General features: G+C 46.2%; 1 protein-coding gene across 3 annotated transcripts in view; it reads right to left on the bottom strand.

Annotated features, from left to right (window-relative positions):
• Window positions 1-493: 493 nt before the first annotated feature.
• LOC120028034 (glucose-fructose oxidoreductase domain-containing protein 1-like) overlaps window positions 494-23,372 on the bottom strand; it is a 36,162-nt gene continuing 13,283 nt past the window's right edge. For all 3 annotated transcript variants that reach the window (XM_038973170.1, XM_038973171.1, XM_038973172.1), the window contains one exon: window positions 494-5,253. In XM_038973170.1, coding sequence (XP_038829098.1) covers window positions 4,331-5,253 — 923 coding nt within the window. In that variant the 3' untranslated portion in view covers window positions 494-4,330. The remainder of the gene's footprint in view (window positions 5,254-23,372) is intronic.

Consider the following 23,372-nt stretch of genomic DNA (forward strand, 5'->3'; position numbering starts at 1 on the left):
ACGCACTCACACTTTCTCACTAGTCACACACACACACACACTCACACTTTCTCACTAGTCACACACACACACACACACACAGTAGCAGTGCAAAGTACTGGAGCGGGAGATCAAACAGTAGAACACTGACACAGAGCCAGGCTAAGGAATTAAGGGGGACTCCATTCACAGCCTTTCCATATACAGCAAACTAAGAGGACATATTACTGACACCCACCCTCCCTCCCTCCCCATCTCCCAAACCACAACTGTCATTTTCTCATATATAGAAAATAGATAAATATATTCCTACAATACATTCTCTAGTTTAAGACTGATCAATATGAGCCTGTTGGTTCAATATATACCAAAAAGTCCATGCATCCACGATATACATACAGTACAATAAAGAGTCAACAAACGTCAATACAGTATCAAGATGGACATTACCTTCAGCAATTATATTTACTGTACCAGCACTTACTAACCTGTTGAGGGAGGGTTCCTGTGTGTGTGTGTAAGTGTGTGGCCCTTTTCAGCAGTCACCACCTCTGACCTGAGCCAGGAAAAAGAAGGTGCCGGGAGTCTGGGACTATTGGGCCAAATAACTGCCACTCCGGCCCGTAGTCAAGGAAACAGACACTAGGACAAGTAGTAAGGTTCCCCAGTGTGAAGGGTAAACAGTCACCCAACAAACAGCTATTCTGACTCTAGTCTACTGACATCATTGACATTGGACTTAAAATATAAAATTACCATTATCATAATAAATCAACAATCATTATATTTTCATTAAAATAAGCAGGCTCAATGTAAGCTTCCTTGACCGGTGGTTGCTTTGTCTGTGCCATAATGAAAAGGGGCCACTGTATGGTAAAAAGAATGTGGGGGAAATCTATCAATATCATGTTTAAAAAGGCAAAAATATAAAATAAATTGTGAGTGAACGGTAAGCTTAATGAACAAGCTATCAGGGGGTCTGCAGAAGCACCAAGTCAATTTGTCCTTCAGGCTGAGAGCGAGCAGGAGAGAGAGAACGAGGAGGGAGAGAGTGGGGGTAAGAGAGAATGAGAGACAGAAACAGAAAACAAGAGAGAATGAGAGAAAGTGGAAAGAAATCCAAGATGGCCGAGTGTTGGCACAGTGGCTGCCACCGTTGCTAGGTGACGAACTGAGGGTGCACAAGAACCAGCTTTGCGGTTGTTTCTCATTATGAACAGAGTGACCCCCCCTTAGGGTACCGCAGGGAGGGAGGGGGGATAATGTATCCTAACCACATTTTAAAGTCTTTGTTTCCCAAAATCTATCTAATCTAAATCCCACTGAGCTAGACTACTATCTATATTAAATCAGGAACCCCCAATCTCCTTAAGTTGTTTGTAAATGTTGGCACAGCACGGAGAAGATCTAAAATATTCACATTTCAGCAAACGAAGCAGAACAAACAAACTTAACCTATTGAACTGTAACATCTACCCCCCCATGTTCACAGTTTTTCTTTTTCCATGTCTTGTTAAGCCAAGAGGATGCACCCTAAAAAGCCACAGGCAATGACAATAAGGAATTGGCAATATGACGATTTTTTTTTTTTCATACCACAGTCCCGCAGAGAAGGGTGCGTACAGTCAAAGGAGCATCTACAGTGCTCTAAGGGTAACACCTTCAGGTATAGACACACACACTATAATATTAAAATCTCAGTTGTTACAGTTTGAAGGTGGTACAGCAGTTGTCCATTTTATCATAGAACTTAACCAACATTGGCTGTGACCTGAAATGTCCACTTTTATAAAAAGCAAAAAAGAAAAATAATAAATGGCATGAAGACATTAAATTAAAATGTACAAATTAGTCAGCGAACACCAAATGCATGAAATCTTCCACAACATTAATTTCTAATTTCAAACATTAAATATTCAATCACTTAAATACCCAAACTCAATTTTCATCAACTGGCCTAAAAATGTTGAAGGAAATGGCATCTAGAGCACCTGGTCAAGATGTAGGCTTACGGCTAAATACGCCGGTGTGCCAGATCAAACCGCTAAACGGACTCTACTTGGATCCTTTCTGTCCTTCATTGATTCTACTTGATAAAATGTCTGATTTAGCGCTAACACGTCACGTTTAATGTGACGCGTTAGCGATCTTCAAGGTCAAATTTAACGGTTTACTTAGGGTTTGATTTCATCTAGTAAAGCTATCGGGCTCCATCCTGGACTGGAAGCCTGGGGACTAAACCATAGGTCCTAACACATCCTCCCTATAAGGCCTCAAAAGGGAATCCTCACAGACTTCCTCTCTGGGTGCAGCTTTAGAGGTGCATGGTTTGGAACAAGGCCATAGACCCGGCTTAGGAACAGAGGGGACTAACTGAGAATTGGATAAAGAATTAGGATGGTCAAGTACATAATACCAAGACATGATCTTTGGATGTTGAATCTCTCCTTCTCGCTTACTGACGATCGGAAAGGCCAACATGTAACAGGGATTCTTACACTAAAGACCGCAACTCTTTATGAGACCAAGGCCCGTATTCACAATGCATCTAGGATCAGTTTTACCTTTCAGATCATAACGAATAAGACAGGAAGGACCTGTTCCTAGATCAGCACTCGTACTCTGAGACACCCTGTGAATATAGGCCCTGGAATGTCCAGAACTGAGAACTTCGACCAAAATTGTAAATCAATTTTACAGTTCCAGGTTTCATTGAATAGGCGAAGGCATCCCACTTGGCACAGATGTCAATTCAATGTTGGTTCAACGTGTGGAAACAACGTTGATTCAACCAGTGTGTGCCCAATGGGTGACTGACTGGACAGATGATAACTGTTGAATAGCCCTAACAAAGCGTGCTTGTTGAGCCCTAACAAAGCGTGCTTGTTGAGCCCTAAGGGAAGTTGATAACATTTTTGAAAATGTCTGCACCTATCAAAAATGGAATACAAATGAGGACCACATGTTTCAAAAAGGTTTCTATACTCCAACCAAAATAGTCGTTTTCCAGTAGTCATTTTCTTCAGAGATCCCAGAGACAGGACCAACGCACGTAGGAGCTGAACGCTCAAAGGCCTCTCTCACCTCACCTGTCTCCCACTAACTAGACACCCCCCGTACGGATCAGTCCAAAACACAAAATGAATACTTTTATACTGAACAGTGTGTTCATCAAAACATGTTCCAGTCTTTTCGCACCGCAGTTTAAAAAAACAAACAAATAAAATACAAAACAGTACATTTATATCATGACTCATTTTAAACAATTCACTTTTTGTTTTATACAAGACTATAGACATGTAGGCTTATGCAGACTGTGACGTAGCATAATCAACACTGGGAAAACAATGAGATAGCGCTTGAATAAAATACAAGAATCCAACGTTTTGGCTTGTAGGTCAATATGTGCTACTACCATTCTCTCCTGTAACCTGTGTGGATAGTGATGAGTACATGACCATCAGTGCTCTTCTCTCCAAAAAAAAAAAAAAACGAATTAACCCATGTTCTTCAGTTAGTAGCACGAAGTTACATATTCACAGAAACTATTAGCCAAGCAGAGTGTTCCTAGTGGGAGACTTAAAGGGTGTTTATCTGGAGGCTTGATGCATGCTCATGTCCCATCCATGCACTAACCCAGAGGTTTAGTACTGATTGTTTTACCCTACGTTCTCGCTATTGTGTAAGAAGCTTTAGCGCATGCAAATGCTAACCTAGCTGGCTAGCTAGGCAACGGGAATGACCTTGAGATTAGAAAAAAACACTTGGCTTTACTCACAGCATAGCACGGGATTGAGTCGCCATCCACAGATTGTGTGTCTGTCTATTGCATAAGGACGTTACTACAAAAACGAGAAGCAGGCAAAAAGGGTATTCCCTTTATTCAGGCAGGATGACATAATTCCACGAGCCTGCAGCTCTGGCAGGATTTATTGCACACTTTACCAGAGGGGGGGACCTTACTAAAAGCCCTACCAGCCAAACTATAGATTTTTCAGGCGTTTTTTTGCACTCTGGTTTCACACTCATACACAGCACACATACACTGAGACAGGGACTGAACCATTCAAGCCCCCTGTGGTTTAAACATTCACCTCTCTAGAGGTACAATAAAACCCCTCTGTTGACCCGAGTCTAGCATCCATAGAAACGGCTTCCCTTTCTCAGACCCACAGTGTGAGGCTTATTCATCCAGGAAAGAGGACAAAGAGATAGAGTGTTCATCACTGTTCACATCATTTTGGGGACAAGCGAAACAGGACCCTTATCCCCTATTGGTCAGACAGCCAGCCAATGAGGGCACTCTCTCACCCCCAGTCTCTAGCACCAGTCGGCCATTTTGGTGCCAGTGCTAGCAGTAGAGTGACATCCTGCTGCGCCGCATGGCCTCGCTGATCAGGTAGGCCGGGCTCACCTCGGGCTCCTCTTTCATCACCTCAATGTTCTGCCATTCGCCGCACTGGTTGGACTTCTTAATGGTGTCCACCACGCACAGTGCATACAGGCAGTCCTCGAAGGTGGCCGCCATAGTCAGCGGCCTTCCATCCCATGTGCGCCGGTCATCCTGGTCCTCGAAGGCCTGCCGCACCGCCTGTACCATGCAAATAGTTCCTGTCAGGTAGGGCGAGGGGATGTCGCTGAAAGCCTTCTCCGGGAGGGAGGCCTTCTCCAGAGGGGTGCTGTCCTTCAGAAGTAGCTCTGGCCCTCCATCCATGGTGTTCTTCTGGCCGTACAGGTCCGTGCCGCTGACTGTCAGCCGGCCCACCGTGCCTACCACGATCACCTCCTGGCGGAAGTCACCGGGCATGTTGAAGTTGAGCGTGACTGTGCAGCAGGCGCCGCCCTCCAGCACCATCTGGAAGGTGCAGAAGTCATCGCTGGTGATCTGGCGGATGCCACAGATGTGCGCCGTTTGCTTGACGAATGTCTTGAGGAAGCCGTGCACTTTGGCCGCCCGCTGGCCCGTCAGGAAGGTGAGCAGGTCGATGATGTAGGTACCCACCGAGTGCAGCCCCCCACCGCCCATCAGGTCGTCACAGCTCCAGTTGTACTTCTTACCCAACAGGCTGCTGCTGTGGACCTGGGCCTCGCAGACCAGCAGCTCCCCCACGTAGCCCTCCTCCACTAGCTCCTTCATCCGTACGAAGGCGGGCAGGAAGCGCAGCACGTTACCCATGATGCTCAGTAGTTTGGGGTAGTACTGGGCGGCCGACATCATGCGGAAGGCATCAAGTGGGGTGGCGGTGCGGTCGCAGATCACGTTCTTACCAATACCTGCGGTAAGGGAAAGAGGGAGGGGAGTGGAGAGAGATAGAGAGGCCAGTGTTACTCACATGCAGACATAATATCCTCCTCTCCATGAAAACATCCCTTGAAGAGACAACGAATCAATGCAAAAAATAGCTGACACAAATATTTCAACATAGCTTCCCCAAAACTATTTTAAACCATTAGGTCAACAAGGGAATCTGATAATGAAACATGAAAACACATTCCAGAAGCTTTGTCAATACTGTTGTTGTCGTTGAGATGAAAGAGTCTCTCTGTTTGACATGAGTGTGCAGATAGAGTTGACTTTAGACTGCTGTGGGGAGCAAAGGGATGAGGAGACGGGAGAAAAAGGCGAGTGTGAGAGTCAAAGCACATTGAAGAGACCTCATTAAGCCCTTTCCTTTACTTCCACTACTTACTAAATCCCCAGTGGTGCTCTGCTCACAGCCTCGGTACAGAGATCTATGAGGAGTGGTGCTCTGCTCACAGCCTCATTACAGAGATCTATGAGGAGTGGTGCTCTGCTCACAGCCTCATTACAGATATCTATGAGGAATGGTGCTCTGCTCACAGCCTCATTACAGAGATCTATGAGGAGTGGTGCTCTGCTCACAGCCTCATTACAGAGATCTATGAGGAGTGGTGCTCTGCTCACAGCCTCATTACAGAGATCTATGAGGAGTGGTGCTCTGCTCACAGCCTCATTACAGAGATCTATGAGGAGTGGTGCTCTGCTCACAGCCTCATTACAGAGATCTATGAGGAATGGTGCTCTGCTCACAGCCTCATTACAGAGATCTATGAGGAGTGGTGCCCTGCTCACAGCCTCATTACAGAGATCTATGAGGAATGGTGCTCTGCTCACAGCCTCATTACATATATCTATGAGGAGTGGTGCTCTGCTCACAGCCTCATTACAGAGATCTATGAGGAGTGGTGCTCTGCTCACAGCCTCATTACAGATATCTATGAGGAATGGTGCTCTGCTCACAGCCTCATTACAGAGATCTATGATGAGTGGTGCTCTGCTCACAGCCTCATTACAGAGATCTATGAGGAGTGGTGCTCTGCTCACAGCCTCATTACAGAGATCTATGAGGAGTGGTGCTCTGCTCACAGCCTCATTACAGAGATCTATGAGGAATGGTGCTCTGCTCACAGCCTCATTACAGAGATCTATGAGGAATGGTGCTCTGCTCACATAGCCTCATTACAGAGATCTATGAGGAGTGGTGCTCTGCTCACAGCCTCATTACATAGATCTATGAGGAGTGGTGCTCTGCTCACAGCCTCATTACAGAGATCTATGGAGGAATGGTGCTCTGCTCACAGCCTCATTACAGAGATCTATGAGGAGTGGTGCTCTGCTCACAGCCTCATTACAGATATCTATGATGAGTGGTGCTCTGCTCACAGCCTCATTACAGATATCTCTGAGGAATGGTGCTCTGCTCACAGCCTCATTACAGATATCTGAGGAATGGTGCTCTGCTCACATAGCCTCATTACAGATATCTATGGAGGAATGGTGCTCTGCTCACATAGCCTCATTACAGATATCTATGAGGAATGGTGCTCTGCTCACATAGCCTCATTACAGATATCTATGAGGAATGGTGCTCTGCTCACATAGCCTCATTACAGATATCTATGAGGAATGGTGCTCTGCTCACATAGCCTCATTACAGATATCTATGGGGAATGGTGCTCTGCTCACAGAGCCTCATTACAGATATCTATGGAGGAATGGTACTCTGCTCACATAGCCTCATTACAGATATCTATGGAGGAATGGTGCTCTGCTCACAAGGCCTCCTTACAGATATCTGAGGAATGGTGCTCTGCTCACAGAGCCTCATTACGGATATCTATGGAGGAATGGTGCTCTGCTCACAGAGCCTCATTACAGATATCTCTGGGGAATTGTGCTCTGCTCACAGAGCCTCATTACAGATATCTATGAGGAATGGTTCTCTGCTCACATAGCCTCATTACAGATATCTATGGAGGAATGGTGCTCTGCTCACAAGGCCTCCTTACAGATATCTCTGAGGAATGGTGCTCTGCTCACATAGCCTCATTACAGATATCTATGGAGGAATGGTGCTCTGCTCACATAGCCTCATTACAGATATCTATGAGGAATGGTGCTCTGCTCACATAGCCTCATTACAGATATCTATGAGGAATGGTGCTCTGCTCACATAGCCTCATTACAGATATCTATGGGGAATGGTGCTCTGCTCACAGAGCCTCATTACAGATATCTATGAGGAATGGTGCTCTGCTCACATAGCCTCATTACAGATATCTATGAGGAATGGTGCTCTGCTCACATAGCCTCATTACAGATATCTATGAGGAATGGTGCTCTGCTCACATAGCCTCATTACAGATATCTATGAGGAATGGTGCTCTGCTCACATAGCCTCATTACAGATATCTATGGAGGAATGGTGCTCTGCTCACAAGGCCTCCTTACAGATATCTATGAGGAATGGTGCTCTGCTCACATAGCCTCATTACAGATATCTATGGAGGAATGGTGCTCTGCTCACAGCCTCATTACAGATATCTATGGAGGAATGGTGCTCTGCTCACAGAGCCTCATTACAGATATCTCTGAGGAATGGTGCTCTGCTCACAGAGCCTCATTACAGATATCTCTGAGGAATGGTGCTCTGCTCACATAGCCTCATTACAGATATCTATGGAGGAATGGTGCTCTGCTCACATAGCCTCATTACAGATATCTATGGAGGAATGGTGCTCTGCTCACATAGCCTCATTACAGATATCTATGAGGAATGGTGCTCTGCTCACAGCCTCATTACAGATATCTATGGAGGAATGGTGCTCTGCTCACAGAGCCTCATTACAGATATCTCTGAGGAATGGTGCTCTGCTCACAGAGCCTCATTACAGATATCTCTGAGGAATGGTGCTCTGCTCACATAGCCTCATTACAGATATCTATGGAGGAATGGTGCTCTGCTCACATAGCCTCATTACAGATATCTATGGAGGAATGGTGCTCTGCTCACAGCCTCATTACAGATATCTATGGAGGAATGGTGCTCTGCTCACATAGCCTCATTACAGATATCTATGGAGGAATGGTGCTCTGCTCACATAGCCTCATTACAGATATCTATGGAGGAATGGTGCTCTGCTCACAGAGCCTCATTACAGATATCTATGGAGGAATGGTGCTCTGCTCACATAGCCTCATTACAGATATCTATGGAGGAATGGTGCTCTGCTCACATAGCCTCATTACAGATATCTATGGAGGAATGGTGCTCTGCTCACATAGCCTCATTACAGATATCTATGGAGGAATGGTGCTCTGCTCACAGAGCCTCATTACAGATATCTCTGAGGAATGAAACTGCTGCAGAAAATAGCCTCTATGACACATCTAACAGCAGAGCAGAGAGAGAGGCTATTCACATACTGCCCTGGCCGTGCCACTAGAAAGGCTAAAACAATTAACATAGAGCCGCTAATAGCTCACTTCACCATTAAGCTCATTTCCCTGAGACGAGCAGTTACCCTCTTCATAACGCTGAGTGACTTTCAGAAACATAATGGATACTAAACATCCACGAAAATAAAAGGCAGTGGGGCGGCCAATCAAAAGACGCTATACTAAGTACCTCCCAGTGGTAACAGAGTATTGATACCTCCCCCCTACACCACGGGATTCCTGGCCAGCCAGCCCTCTGTGAACCCTCAATGCCCGCTGTAATTACCCCAGTCGCATAGATGAACAGCGGGGGTGGGAAAACACCCACCCCCCATTCCTCTTCTACATCAACCTCCCCCCACACCCTATCTAGAGGTGTCAATCTCTTCCTAAATAGCCCCCAAACTCATGGGAAGAACAAGCGGGCATCTCCTAGAGACATTTTGGAATTCAAAATTTCCCAGCTAATCTCTCATTATCTCCGAAAGGCAAGATCCAGCCAGGCCAGGAAATGGATCACCATGACCCAGGTCTGTGGTGCCACAGGAAAAACCTTCCCCTTCTGACGAAGGCACAGAGGCTGGCTACAGTGTCCCCCCATCGAGGAGGCCTGGCCCTGGGTCTTCCCCGCTGCGAAAAGTTTATTTCTTATGCCACATTTTTGGCAGTTTTACTGCAAACAGGATGCATGTTTTGGAATATTTTTATTCTGTACAGGCTTCCTTCTTTTCACTCTGTCATTTAGGTTAGTCTTGTAGATTAACTACAATGTTGTTGATCCATCCTCAGCTTTCTCCTATCACAGCCATTAAACTCTTAACTGTTTTAAAATCACCATTGGCCTCATTGTGAAATCCCTCAGCTGTTTCCTTCCTCTCCGGCAACTGAGTTAGGAAGGACACTTTTAGCTTTGTAGTGACTGGGTGTATTGACACACCATCCAAAGTGTAATGAATAACTTCACCATGTTCAAAGGGATATTCAATGTCAGATGTTTTGTTTATCTACCGATACGAGCCCTTCATGGCGAGGCGTTGGAAAGCTTCCCTGGTCTTTGTGGTTGAATCTGTGTTTGAAATTCACTGCTCGACTGAGGGACCTTACAGATAATTGTATGTGTGGGGTACAGAGATGAGCTTGTCATTTAATGTTCCAAGATGGCTTAGCAGTTCAGACGTCATTTTGTCCTCGTATTGTCGTGTCCTGTATATATATATATATTTACACCTTTCTTCACATATCTTTTATATATTTTATTATCCAAGAACTCAACTACAAAAGCTTTCCTGCAACCCGCCTCACCAATTACAAAAAAAAGTATTATTTACCTCAAATCTGAAAATCCACAGTGGAAGCTAGCCAGGGGCTAATCAGAAGCTAGCCAGAAAGCTAACCAGAAGCTAGCCGGAAGCTAGCTAGAAGCTAATCTGAAGCTGCCCAGAAGTTAGCCGGTTTGCTGGCTAGCGTTGGTGTTTCAGCTGCCCACGTTTTGTGGTCATCACCTATTCCTTTAGCTCGATAATCTACCGGCACTTTTGTGCAACGCGACTCGGACCGGAGCATACCGGGCCTTTTTTTTTCTCAGTGTCCCCGGATTTCAGCCGCAGGCTCTGGACATTTGCACGGAGCCCCACTGGGCCTTCACGACTGACTGCCGACGTTATCTGCCCGAGGGAGTTATCCAACTGGCACCTCCGTCGCGACGTTACCTGAACGCTCATCTGGGGCCCGCTAATCGTTAGCTGTCTTATCGGCTGCTATCTGAATAAGTATATCGGACAATTTTTTCTTGGGTCACTATATCTATTTTGCCAATTGGATTGATCCCCTCTACCACACGGAACCCCACTAATCTACAGACGGAAACGCACGAGGTGTCTAAAAATAGACCTCCATCCTATGCTACCGATAGCCATCTACCCGGCCAGCTGTCTGGATCGCCGTGACCCCAACCAACCTCTACTCACTGGACCCTTATTGATCACTCGATTAAGCATGCCTCTCCTTAATGTAAATATGCCTTGTCCATTGCTGTTCTGGTTAGTGTTTATTGGCTTATTTCACTGTAGAGCCTCTAGCCCTGCTCACTATACCATATCCAACCTCTCAGTTCCACCACCCACATATGCGATGACATCACCTGGTTTCAATGATGTTTCTAGAGACAATATCGCTCTCATCATCACTCAATACCTAGGTTTACCTCCACTGTATTCACATCCTACCATACCTTTGTCTGTACATTATTCCTTGAAGCTATTTTATCGCCCCCAGAAACGTCCTTTTACTCTCTGTTCTAGACGTTCTAGACGACCAATTCTCATAGCTTTTAGCCGTACCCTTATCCTACTCCTCCTCTGTTCCTCTGGTGATGTAGAGGTGAATCCAGGCCCTGCAGTACCTAGCTCCACTCCTATTCCCCAGGCGCTCTCTTTTGATGACTTCTGTAACCGTAATAGCCTTGGTTTCATGCATGTTAACATTAGAAGCCTCCTCCCTAAGTTTGTTTTGTTCACTGCTTTAGCACACTCTGCCAACCCGGATGTTTTAGCCGTGTCTGAATCCTGGCTTAGGAAGACCACCAAAAATTCTGACATTTTCATCCCCAACTACAAGATTTTCAGACAAGATAGAACGGCCAAAGGGGGCGGTGTTGCAATCTACTGCAAAGATTGCCTGCAGAGTTCTGTTTTACTATCCAGGTCTGTTCCCAAACAATTTGAACTTCTACTTTTAAAAATCCACCTCTCTAAAAACAAGTCTCTCACCGTTGCCGCCTGCTATAGACCACCCTCTGCCCCCAGCTGTGCTCTGGACACAATATGTGAACTGATTGCCCCCCATCTATCTTCAGAGCTCGTGCTGCTAGGCGACCTAAATTGGAACATGCTTAACACCCCAGCCATCCTACAATCTAAGCTTGATGCCCTCAATCTCACACAAATTATCAATGAACCTACCAGGTACCACCCCAATTCCGTAAACACGGGTACCCTCATAGATATCATCCTAACCAACTTGCCCTCCAAATACACCTCTGCTGTTTTCAACCAAGATCTCAGCGATCACTGCCTCATTGCCTGCATCCGTAATGGGTCAGCGGTCAAACGACCTCCACTCATCACTGTCAAACGCTCCCTGAAACACTTCAGCGAGCAGGCCTTTCTAATCGACCTGGCCGAGGTATCCTGGAAGGATATTGATCTCATCCCGTCAGTAGAGGATGCCTGGATATTTTTTAAAAATGCCTTCCTCACCATCTTGAATAAGCATGCCCCATTCAAGAAATTTAGAACCAGGAACAGATATAGCCCTTGGTTCTCTCCTGACCTGACTGCCCTTAACCAACAGAAAAACATCCTATGGCGTTCTGCATTAGCATCGAACAGCCCCCGTGATATGCAACTTTTCAGGGAAGCTAGAAACCAATATACACAGGCAGTTAGAAAAGCCAAGGCTAGCTTTTTCAAGCAGAAATTTGCTTCCTGCAACACAAATTCAAAAAAGTTCTGGGACACTGTAAAGTCCATGGAGAATAAGAACACCTCCTCCCAGCTTCCAACTGCACTGAAGATAGGAAACACTGTCACCACCGACAAATCCACTATAATTGAGAATTTCAATAAGCATTTTTCTACGGCTGGCCATGCTTTCCACCTGGCTACCCCTACCCCGGTCAACAGCACTGCCCTCCCCTCTGCTACTCGCCCAAGCCTTCCCCATTTCTCTTTCTCCCAAATACAGTCAGCTGATGTTCTGAAAGAGCTGCAAAATCTGGACCCTTACAAATCAGCCGGGCTAGATAATCTGGACCCTTTCTTTCTAAAACTATCTGCTGAAATTGTTGCCACCCCTATTACTAGCCTTTTCAACCTCTCTTTCGTGTCGTCTGAGATTTCCAAAGATTGGAAAGCAGCTGCGGTTATCCCCCTCTTCAAAGGGGGGGACACTCTTGACCCTAACAGCTACAGACCTATATCTATCCTACCCTGCCTTTCTAAGGTCTTCGAAAGCCAAGTCAACAGATTACCGACCATTTCGAATCCCACCATACCTTCTCCGCTATGCAATCTGGTTTCAGAGCTGGTCATGGGTGCACCTCAGCCACGCTCAAGGTCATAAACGATATCTTAACCGCCATCGATAGGAAACAATACTGTGCAGCCGTATTCATTGACCTGGCCAAGGCTTTTGACTCTGTCAATCACCACATCCTCATCGGCAGACTCGACAGCCTTGGTTTCTCTAATGATTGCCTCGCCTGGTTCACCAACTACTTCTCTGATCGAGTTCAGTGTGTCAAATCGGAGGGTCTGTTGTCCGGGCCTCTGGCAGTCTCTATGGGGGTGCCACAGGGTTCAATTCTTGGACCGACTCTCTTCTCTGTATACATCAATGATGTCGCTCTTGCTGCTGGTGATTCTCTGATCCACCTCTACGCAGACGACACTATTTTGTATACTTCTGGCCCTTCTTTTGACACTGTGTTAACAACCCTCCAGGCGAGCTTCAATGCCATACAACTCTCCTTCCGTGGCCTCCAATTGCTCTTAAATACAAGTAAAACTAAATGCATGCTCTTCAACCGATCGCTGCCTGCACCTGCCCGCCTGTCCAACATCACTACTCTGGACGGCTCTGACTTAGAATATGTGGACAACTACAAATACCTAGGTGTCTGGTTAGACTGTAAACTCTCCTTCCAGACTCACATCAAACATCTCCAATCCAAAGTTAAATCTAGAATTGGCTTCCTATTCCGCAACAAAGCATCCTTCACTCATGCTGCCAAACATACCCTTGTAAAACTGACCATCCTACCAATCCTCAACTTCGGTGATGTCATTTACAAAATAGCCTCCAAAACCCTACTCAATAAATTGGATGCAGTCTATCACAGTGCCATCCGTTTTGTCACCAAAGCCCCATATACTACCCACCACTGCGACCTGTACACTCTCGTTGGCTGGCCCTCGCTTCATACTCGTCGCCAAACCCACTGGCTCCAGGTCATCTACAAGACCCTGCTAGGTAAAGTACCCCCTTATCTCAGCTCGCTGGTCACCATAGCAGCACCTACCTGTAGCACGCGCTCCAGCAGGTATATCTCTCTGGTCACCCCCAAAACCAATTCTTCCTTTGGCCGCCTCTCCTTCCAGTTCTCTGCTGCCAATGACTGGAACGAACTACAAAAATCTCTGAAACTGGAAACACTTATCTCCCTGTCTAGCTTTAAGCACCAGCTGTCAGAGCAGCTCATAGATTACTGCACCTGTACATAGCCCACCTATAATTTAGCCCAAACAACTACCTCTTTACCTACTGTATTTATTTATTTATTTTGCTCCTTTGCACCCCATTATTTCTATCTCTACTTTACACTTTCTTCCACTGCAAACCAACCATTCCAGTGTTTTTTTTTACTTGCTATATTGTATTTACTTCGCCACCTTGGCCTTTTTTATATTTTTATTTATTTATATATTTTGTTTGCCTTCACCTCCCTTATCTCACCTCACTTGCTCACATTGTATATAGACTTATTTTTCACTGTATTATTGACTGTATGTTTGTTTTACTCCATGTGTAACTATGTGTTGTTGTATGTGTCGAACTGCTTTGCTTTATCTTGGCCAGGTCGCAATTGTAAATGAGAACCTGTTCTCAATTTGCCTACCTGGTTAAATAAAGGTGAAATAAAAAAATAAAATAAAAAATTCAAAATCATGTTAAACACTATTATTGCACACAGAGTGAGTCCATGCAACTTATTATGTGACTTGTTAAGCACATTTTTACTCCTGAATGTATTTAGGCTTACCATAACAAAGGGGTTAAATACTTATTGACTCAAGACATTTAACATTTTCATTCGGGATTTCATTTCTAAAAACAACATTCCACTTTGACATTATGGGGTATTGTATTTAGGTCAGTGACACAACATCTCAATGAAATCCATTTTAAATTCAGGCTGTAACGCAACAAAATGTGGAAAAAGTTATGGGGTGTGAATACTTTCTGAAGGCACTGTAGCTTATGAAGGTCAGACTGATGAGTCATCAGCCAAGCTCAGCCATACCTGAGGGGAGAGGGGGATTGTATATATGAGAGGAAAGAAGGAGAGGAAGTGAGATTGAGTCAATCAATGTATTTTATAAAGTCCTTTTCACATCAGCAGTCACAAAGCGCTATACCAGAAACCCAGCCTGAAACCCCAAAGAGAAAGCAATGCAGATGCAGAAGCACAGTGGCTAGGAAAAACTCCCTAGAAAGGCAGGAACCTAGGAAAAAACCTAGAGGAACCAGGGGTGGACAGTCCTCTTCTGGTTGTGCCGGGTAGGAGATTGAGTGTGAGGAAGAGAATGTGCGGAGGACATGAGAGGAGGAGAGAGTGAAAGAGGTGCACATGTGAGTGAGAGCGCTGATGTGGTAACGGGAAAGCAAGCAAGAAAAGTAAAGAGAGAAAGAACGAAAAGGGAGACTGAAGGACAGAGGCTACTCCAGGTAGAATGGAGGAGAGCTTATTCCAGTAGGAGGACTGCGGAACACACACTTCCTGCAGTTGTCCGTAGTTTGCTAGCTGCTAGTGAAATCTCCATACAGGGACGCAGTGCTAATGGTGTCAGCCAGCGCTAGCCAGGATGAAGAGTTAACATACAGAGTCACTACATGCTAACCGTGTTAGCCAGCGCTAGCCAGGGTGAAATGTTCCAAGTAGAAATACAGTGAGGCAATGCTAACCGTGTTAGCCAGCACTAGCCAGGGTGAAGTGTTCCAAGTAGAAATAAGGTGAGGCACTGCTAACCGTGTTAGCTAGCGCTAGCCAGGGTGAAGCGTTCCAAGTAGAAATACAGGGATGCAATGCTCACTGTGTTAACCAGCGCTAGCCAGGGTGAAGTGTCTACGTCCCAGTGGGAGAACAGTAATGGAGTAGAAAAATCCTTAGGCATCGCAGCACAGCCCCTAACCATCAATAATGCATGCTAAACGCCAGGAATACAGTAGTTCAAAGACCCCACGAGCTGTACCTGACAAAGTGGTGAAGCTCACCTGGTAGTGGGTAGATCCCACCCTTCTCTGAGAGTGTGGGTGACACCAGATTGGCATTTCAGAGAGGAGACCTGACAGAGTTCTTATAGCCTTTAGCCGTACCCTTATCCTACTCCTCCTCTGTTCCTCTAGAGGTTAACCCAGGCCCTGTGTGTCAACAGGCGCTCTCATTTGTTGACTTCTGTAACCGGAAAAGCCTTGGGTTCATGCATATGAACATCAGAATCCTCCTCCCTAAGTTTGCTTTAGCACACTCCGCCAACCCTGATGTTCTAGCCGTGTCTGAAACCTGGCTTAGGAAGGCCATCTGAAATTTCCATCCCCAATTACAACATTTTCCATCAAGATAGAACTGCTAAAGGGGGCGGAGTTGCAATCTACTGTAAAGATAGCCTGCAGAGTTCTGTTCTCCTATCCAGGTCCATTCCCAAACAGTTCGAGCTACTACTTTTAAAAATCCATCTCTCTAGAAATAAGTCTCACTGTTGCCGCTTGTTATAGACCTCCCTCAGCTCCCAGCTGTGCCCTGGACACCATAGGTGAATTGATTGCCCCCCATCTATCATCAGAGTTTGTACTGTTGGGTGACCTAAACTGGGATATACTTAACACCCGGCCGTCCTACAATCTAAACTAGATGCCCTCAATCTCACACAAATGATCAAGGAACCTACCAGGTACAACCTCAAATCTGTAAACATGGTGTCATGACGTTGGCCTTTTGGTGAGGTTTATGACCCCCATAAATACCTTTCCCCCTTTCCTCTCTCTCTCTCTCTACAGAGTGACTATTGGAAAGCCCTTTCTTAAAGAGAGTCTGGTGAACAGAACCATATTTCGGTAATCCAACCAGCTGAAAATATGCGTTGGTACTTGAAGAATATGATATTAGATCAGTTGTCATCTGAGACATTATTACTGATGATAGGACAACATAAACTGTATCTTGGAAAGTATACACATTCTAGTTATCAGATTTAAATTGCACAACAATACCATGTGAATGTTGAAATATGAAACTATTTGTGAAAAGATTAAATGTAATTTTAGCTTCTAAATGAGAATTGTTTCCATAAGGTAAACTCTGTTCACTCAGTGGCCCCGCCCAAGTGAACAGACATTGGTTGTGAACTATGAAACACGCCCTTCTCTCCACCACTATATAAGCACGTTACGAAAATGTAACATTTGTGTTCCCGAGGATGTGAGGACTGCTGTCCAGACGTTAAAAGGGCTAATATCAACTACAGAACTAAGCCAACCTCAGCGTGAGCTCAAAGTATGGCAACTTGGTATGAACTTTGAACTCTTATTCACTAAAGAAGTGATACCTCCTAGCCGCAGCAGCTGTAAACGTAGGCTAGGAAAGGACGGACAAAGTATCTCTTCTAACACACGACGACGGTACTACAACGTATCCACTCTACCACCAGACATTCTTCAGAGGACAAGAGATCCCTGCTGGGCAACACGGCCTTCCATCTAAGAACAGATATAGCCCTTGGTTCACTCCAGACTTGACTGCCCTTGACCAGCACAAAAACATCCTGTGGCGCACTGCACTAGCTTCGAATAGTCCCCGCGATATGCAACTTTTCAGGGAAGTCAGGAACCAATATACACAGTCAGTTAGGAAAGCAAAGGCTAGCTTTTTCAAACAGAAATTTGCATCCTGCAGCACTAACTCCAAAAAGTTTTGGGACACTAAAGTCCATGGAGAATAAGAGCACCTCCTCTCAGCTGCCCACTGCACTGAGGCTAGGAAACACTGTCACCACCGATAAATCCACGATAATCGATAATTTCTCTACGGCTATCCACGCTTTCCATCTGGCTACCCCAACCCCGGCCAACAGCTCTGCACCCCCCGCAGCAACTGGCCCAAGCCCACCCCCACTTCTCCTTCACCCAAATCCAGACAGCTGATGTCCTGAAAGAGCTGCAGAATCTGGATCCCTACAAATCAGCTGGGCTAGACAATCTGGACCCTCTCTTCCTAAAATTATCCACCGCCATTGTCGCAACCCCTATTACTGGTCTGTTCAACCTCTCTTTCGTATCATCTGAGATTCTTAAAGATTGGAAAGCGGCCGCGGTCATACCCCTCTTCAAAGGAGAAGACACTCTAGACCTAAACTGTTACAGACCTATATCCATCCTGCCCTGCCTTTCTAAAGTCTTCGAAAGCCAAGTGAACAAATAGATCGACCATCTCGAATCCCACCGTACCTTCTCCGCTATGCAATCCGGTTTCCGAGCTGGTCACGGGTGCACCTCAGCCACGCTCAAGGACCTAATCGATATCATAACTACCATTGATAAAAAACAGTACTGTGTGGCCATCTTCATCAACCTGGCCAAGGCTTTCGACTCTGTCAATCACTGTATTCTTATCGGCAGACTCAACAGCCTTGGTTTCTCAAATGACTGCCTCGCCTGGTTCACTAACTACTTCTCAGATAGAGAGCAGTGTCAAATCGGAGGGCCTGTTGTCCAGACCTCTGGCAGTCTCTATGGGGGTGCCACAGGGTTCAATTCTCGGGCCGACTCTTTTCCCTGTATAAATCAATGATGTCGCTCTTGCTGCGGGTGATTCTTTGATCCATCTCTACGCAGACGACACCATTCTCTATTCATCTGGCCCTTCTTTGGACACTGTGTTAACAAACCTCCAAATGAGCTTCAATGCCATACAACACTCCTTCCGTAGCCTCCAACTGCTCTTAAACACTAGTAAAACTAAATGCATGCTCTTCAACCGATTAATGCCCGCACCCGCCCGCCTGCCTACAGGACTGTTTCGCTAGCACAGACTGGAATATGTTCTGTGATTCATCCGATTGTCAATGAGGAGTTTACCACATCAGTCACCTGCTTCATTAATAAGTTCATCGACAACTTTGTCCCCACATTGACCATACAAGCATATCCCAACCAGAAGCCATGGATTACAGGCAACATCCGCACTGAGCTAAAAGCTAGAGCTGCCGCTTTCAAGGAGCCGGACACTAATCAGGACGCTTATAAGAATTTCTGCTACACCCTCCTACGAACCATCAAACAGGCAAAGCTTCAATACAGGACTAAGTTCAAATCCTTCTACACTGGCTGTGATGCTCGTCGAATGTGGCAGGGCTTGCAAACTCACGGATTACAAAGGGTAACCCAGCCGTGTGCTGCCCAGTGTCGCGAGCCTACCAGATGAGCTAAATGCCTTCAATGCTCGCTTCGAGGTAAGCAACACTGAACCATGCGTGAGAGCAGCAGCTGTTCCCGGACGACTTTGTGATCATGCTCTCCATAGCCGATGAAAGACCTTTAAACAGGTTAACATTCATAAGGCCACAGGACCAGACGGGTTACCAGGACATGTACTCAGAGCATGCGCTGACCAGCTGGCAAGTGTCTTCACTGACATTTTCAACCTTTCCTTGACCCAGTCTGTAATACCAACATGTTTCAAGCAGACCACCATAGTCCCTGTGCCCAAGAACGCCAAGGCAAACCTGTCTAAATGACTACCGCCCCGTAGCACTCACATCTGTAGCCATAAAACGCTTTGAAAGACTGGTCATGGCTCACCTCAACACCATCATCTCAAACACCATTTCCCACCTGGACAAAAAGAACACCTACGTGAGAATGCTGTTCATTAACTACAGTTCAGCGTTCAACACCATAGTGCGGTCCAAGCTTAGCACTAAGCTAGGGACCCTGGGATTAAACACCTCCCTCTGCAACTGGATCCTGGACTTGCTGACAGGCCGCCCCCAGGTAGTGAGGGTAGGTAACAACATATCCGCCACGCTGACCCTCAACATGCGGGCACCTCAGTGGTGTGTACTTAGTCCCGTCCTGTACTCCCTGTTCACCCACGACTGCGTGGCCGCGCACAACTCCAACACCATCATTACGTTTGCAGACGACACAACGGTGGTAGGCCTGATCACCGACGACGATGAGACAACCTACAGGGAGGTCAGAGACCTGGCAGTGTGGTGCCAGGACAACAAACTCTCCCTCAATGTCAGCAAGACAAAGGAGCCGATCGTGAACTACAGGAAATGGAGGGAAGAGAAACGGAGGGCCAATTCACATCGACAGGGCTGTAGTGAAGCAGGTCAAGAGCTTCATGTTCATCGGTGTCCACATCACTAAAGGATCAATCATGGTCCACACACACCAACACAGTCATGAAGAGGGCACGACAATGCCCCCCCCCCCCCCCCCCTCTCTATATGTGATAGAGATGAAAGTCTCTGTTAGAAACTTAGAAAGAGACACAACAACTAGGATGGGTTGATAATATGACTAGGATTGTGCATTTGGCTTCTGGACAATTTAAGAAAGTTGATTTGAAAACAAATAGAACAGGAGAGAGATGACATAGTGGTGGGCTCAATAGGGAAGTCAATGGAAAGAAATGTGCCAAAAATGTTATAATCAATCCTGTCTATACATAAAGAAATAAAATCATTCAAAAAACGTTTTTACATTGACACTCCCCACACTTGTTTTTCCACTGCTAATACTCACTCTTTATTATAGTCACTTCACCCCTACCTACATGTACAAATTACCTCGACTAACTTGTACCCCCGCACATTGACTTGGTACCGGTACCCCCTGTATATAGCCTCCACATTGACTTGGTACCGGTACCCTCTGTATATAGCCTCCACATTGACTGTGTACCGGTAACCCCTGTATAGAGCCTCCACATTGACTTGGTACCGGTACCCTCTGTATATAGCCTCCACATTGACTTGGTACCGGTACCCTCTGTATATAGCCTCCACATTGACTGTGTACCGGTACCCCCTGTATAGAGCCTCCACATTGACTTGGTACCGGTACCCTCTGTATATAGCCTCCACATTGACTTGGTACCGGTACCCTCTGTATATAGCCTCCACATTGACTTGGTACCGGTACCCCCATTATGAAGCCTCGTTATTATTTTATTGAGTTGCGTGTGTGTGTGTGAAGATGTGTTGAGTATAATTTAAAATGTTGAGACAAGAAGAAGGGGAGGGGTGTGTGGCGAAGAGATAGGCGAGTCTCTCTCCAGAATGTCTCATGGTGAATGGGAGGCGAGCTTCAATTACCAGTTGAGAAAACAAAATGTAGCATACCATCCCATCCTCACATAGCACCAGATACACAGAGGGGCCAGGGCAGGCATACCGCCCCATCCTCACACAGCACCAGATACACAGAGGGGCCAGGGCAGGCATACCGCCCCATCCTCACATAGCACCAGATACACAGAGGGGCCAGGGCAGGCATACCGCCCCATCCTCACACAGCACCAGATACACAGAGGGGCCAGGGCAGGCATACCATTCCATCCTCACACAGCACCAGATACACAGAGGGGCCAGGGCAGGCATACCGCCCCATCCTCACACAGCACCAGATACACAGAGGGGCCAGGGCAGGCATACCGCCCCATCCTCACACAGCACCAGATACACAGAGGGGCCAGGGCAGGCATGTTGGGAGCAAGATAAGCCCTGGGAATATAATTAATGATGGGGAGCAGGTGACACAGGTGACACACACTGCATATCTTGGCAAAATAACAAATGCAACGCCCAATAACACAAAAGCATGTGTCTCCTGCATACAATGTCCAAACACCAATACGTGCACCGAATTACATTGAAGTCCAACTACACACTATACACACACATTATACCCCCAACAGGCCACATAGGCTAATCACAGCCCACCATGCACCATCGATCCACACCCAGCTGCAGCAGCACACCCAGAGAGGAGTGCTCATATCCAGACACACATAGCAGGTCAACCACCTCTCCTGCGATACTGGACAAGAGAGCCATGATGCTAATGTGAACGTGGATGGAGCTCACCTGGTAGCTGTGTTTTCAACTCCACACAGGTAATAACCAGAGCTCGCAATTAGGCTAACCATCTAGGATAAGCCTACCTTTTTATTTCACCTTTATTTAACCAGGTAGGCTAGTTCAGAACAAGTTCTCATTTACAACTGCGACCTGGCCAAGATAAAGCAAAGCGACACAAACAACAACACAGAGTTACACATGGAATAAACAAGCGCACAGTCAATAACACAATAGAAAAAAAGAAAATCTATATACAGTGTGTGCAAATGGCGTGAGGAGGTAAGGCAATAAATAGGCCATAGTAGCGAAGTAATTACAATTTAGCAAATTAACACTGGAGTGATAGATGTGCAAGTAGAAATACTGGTGTGCAGAAAAGCAGAAAAGTAAATAAAAACAATATGGGGATGAGGTAGGTAGATTGGATGGGCTATTTACAGATGGGCTATGTACAGCTGCAGCGATCGGCTAGCTGCTCAGATAGCTGATGTTTAAAGTTAGTGAGGGAAATATAAGTCTCCAGCTTCAGCGATTTTTGCAATTAGTTCCAGTCATTTGCAGCAGAGAACTGGAAGGAAAGGCTGCCTAAGGAGGTGTTGGCTTTGGGGATGACCAGTGAGATATACCTGCTGTAGCGCGTGCTACGGGTGGGTGTTGTTATCGTGACCAGTGAGCTGAGAAGGTGGAGCTTTAGCTAGCAAAGACTTATAGATGACCTGGAGCCAGTGGGTCTGGCTCCAGGTCAGACCCACTGACGAATATGTAGAGGTCCAGCCGACGAGAGCATATAGGTCGCAGTGGTGGGTGGTCAACGGGGCTTTGGTGACAAAACGGATGGCACTGTGATAGACTGCATCCAGTTTGCTGAGTAGAGTGTTGGAGGCTATTTTGTAAATGACGTCGCCGAAGTCGAGGATCGACAGGATAGTCAGTTTTACGAGGGTATGTTTGGTGGTGTGAGTGAAGGAGGCTTTGTTGCGAAATAGGAAGCCGATTCTAGATTTGATTTTGGATTGGAGATGTTTGATATGAGTCTGGAAGGAGAGTTTACAGTCTAACCAGACACCTAGGTATTTGTAGTTGTCCACATATTCTAAGTCGGAGCCATCCAGAGTAGTGATGCTAGTCGGGCAGGCGGGTGCGGGCAGCGAACGGTTGAAAAGCATGCATTTAGTTTTACTAGCATTTAAGAGCAGTTGGAGGCCACGGAAGGAGTGTTGTATGGCATTGAAGCTCATTTGGAGGTTTGTTAACAGTGTCCAAAGAAGGGCCAGATGTATAGAGAATGGTGTCGTCTGCATAGAGGTGGATCAGAGAATCACCCGCTGCAAGAGCGACATCGTTGATATATACAGAGAAAAGAGTCGGCCCAAGAATTGAACCCTGTGGCACCCCCATAGAGACTGCCAGAGGTCCGGACAGCAGGCCCTCCGATTTGACACCCCGAACTCTGTCTGAGAAGTAGTTGGTGAACCAGGAGAGGCAGTCATTAGAGAAACCAAGGTTGTTGAGTCTGCTGATAAGAATACGGTGATTGACAGAGTCGAAAGCCTTGGCCAGGTCGATGAAGACGGCTGCATAGTACTGTCTTTTATTGATGGCGGTTATGATATCGTTTAGTACCTGGAGCGTGGTTGAGGTGCACCCGTGACCAGCTCGGAAACCGGTTTGCATAGCGAAGAAGGTACGGTGGGATTCGAAATGGTCAGTGATCTGTTTATTAAATT

This window comes from Salvelinus namaycush, chromosome 33, assembly GCF_016432855.1.
Source record: "Salvelinus namaycush isolate Seneca chromosome 33, SaNama_1.0, whole genome shotgun sequence".
Taxonomy (NCBI): domain Eukaryota; kingdom Metazoa; phylum Chordata; class Actinopteri; order Salmoniformes; family Salmonidae; genus Salvelinus; species Salvelinus namaycush.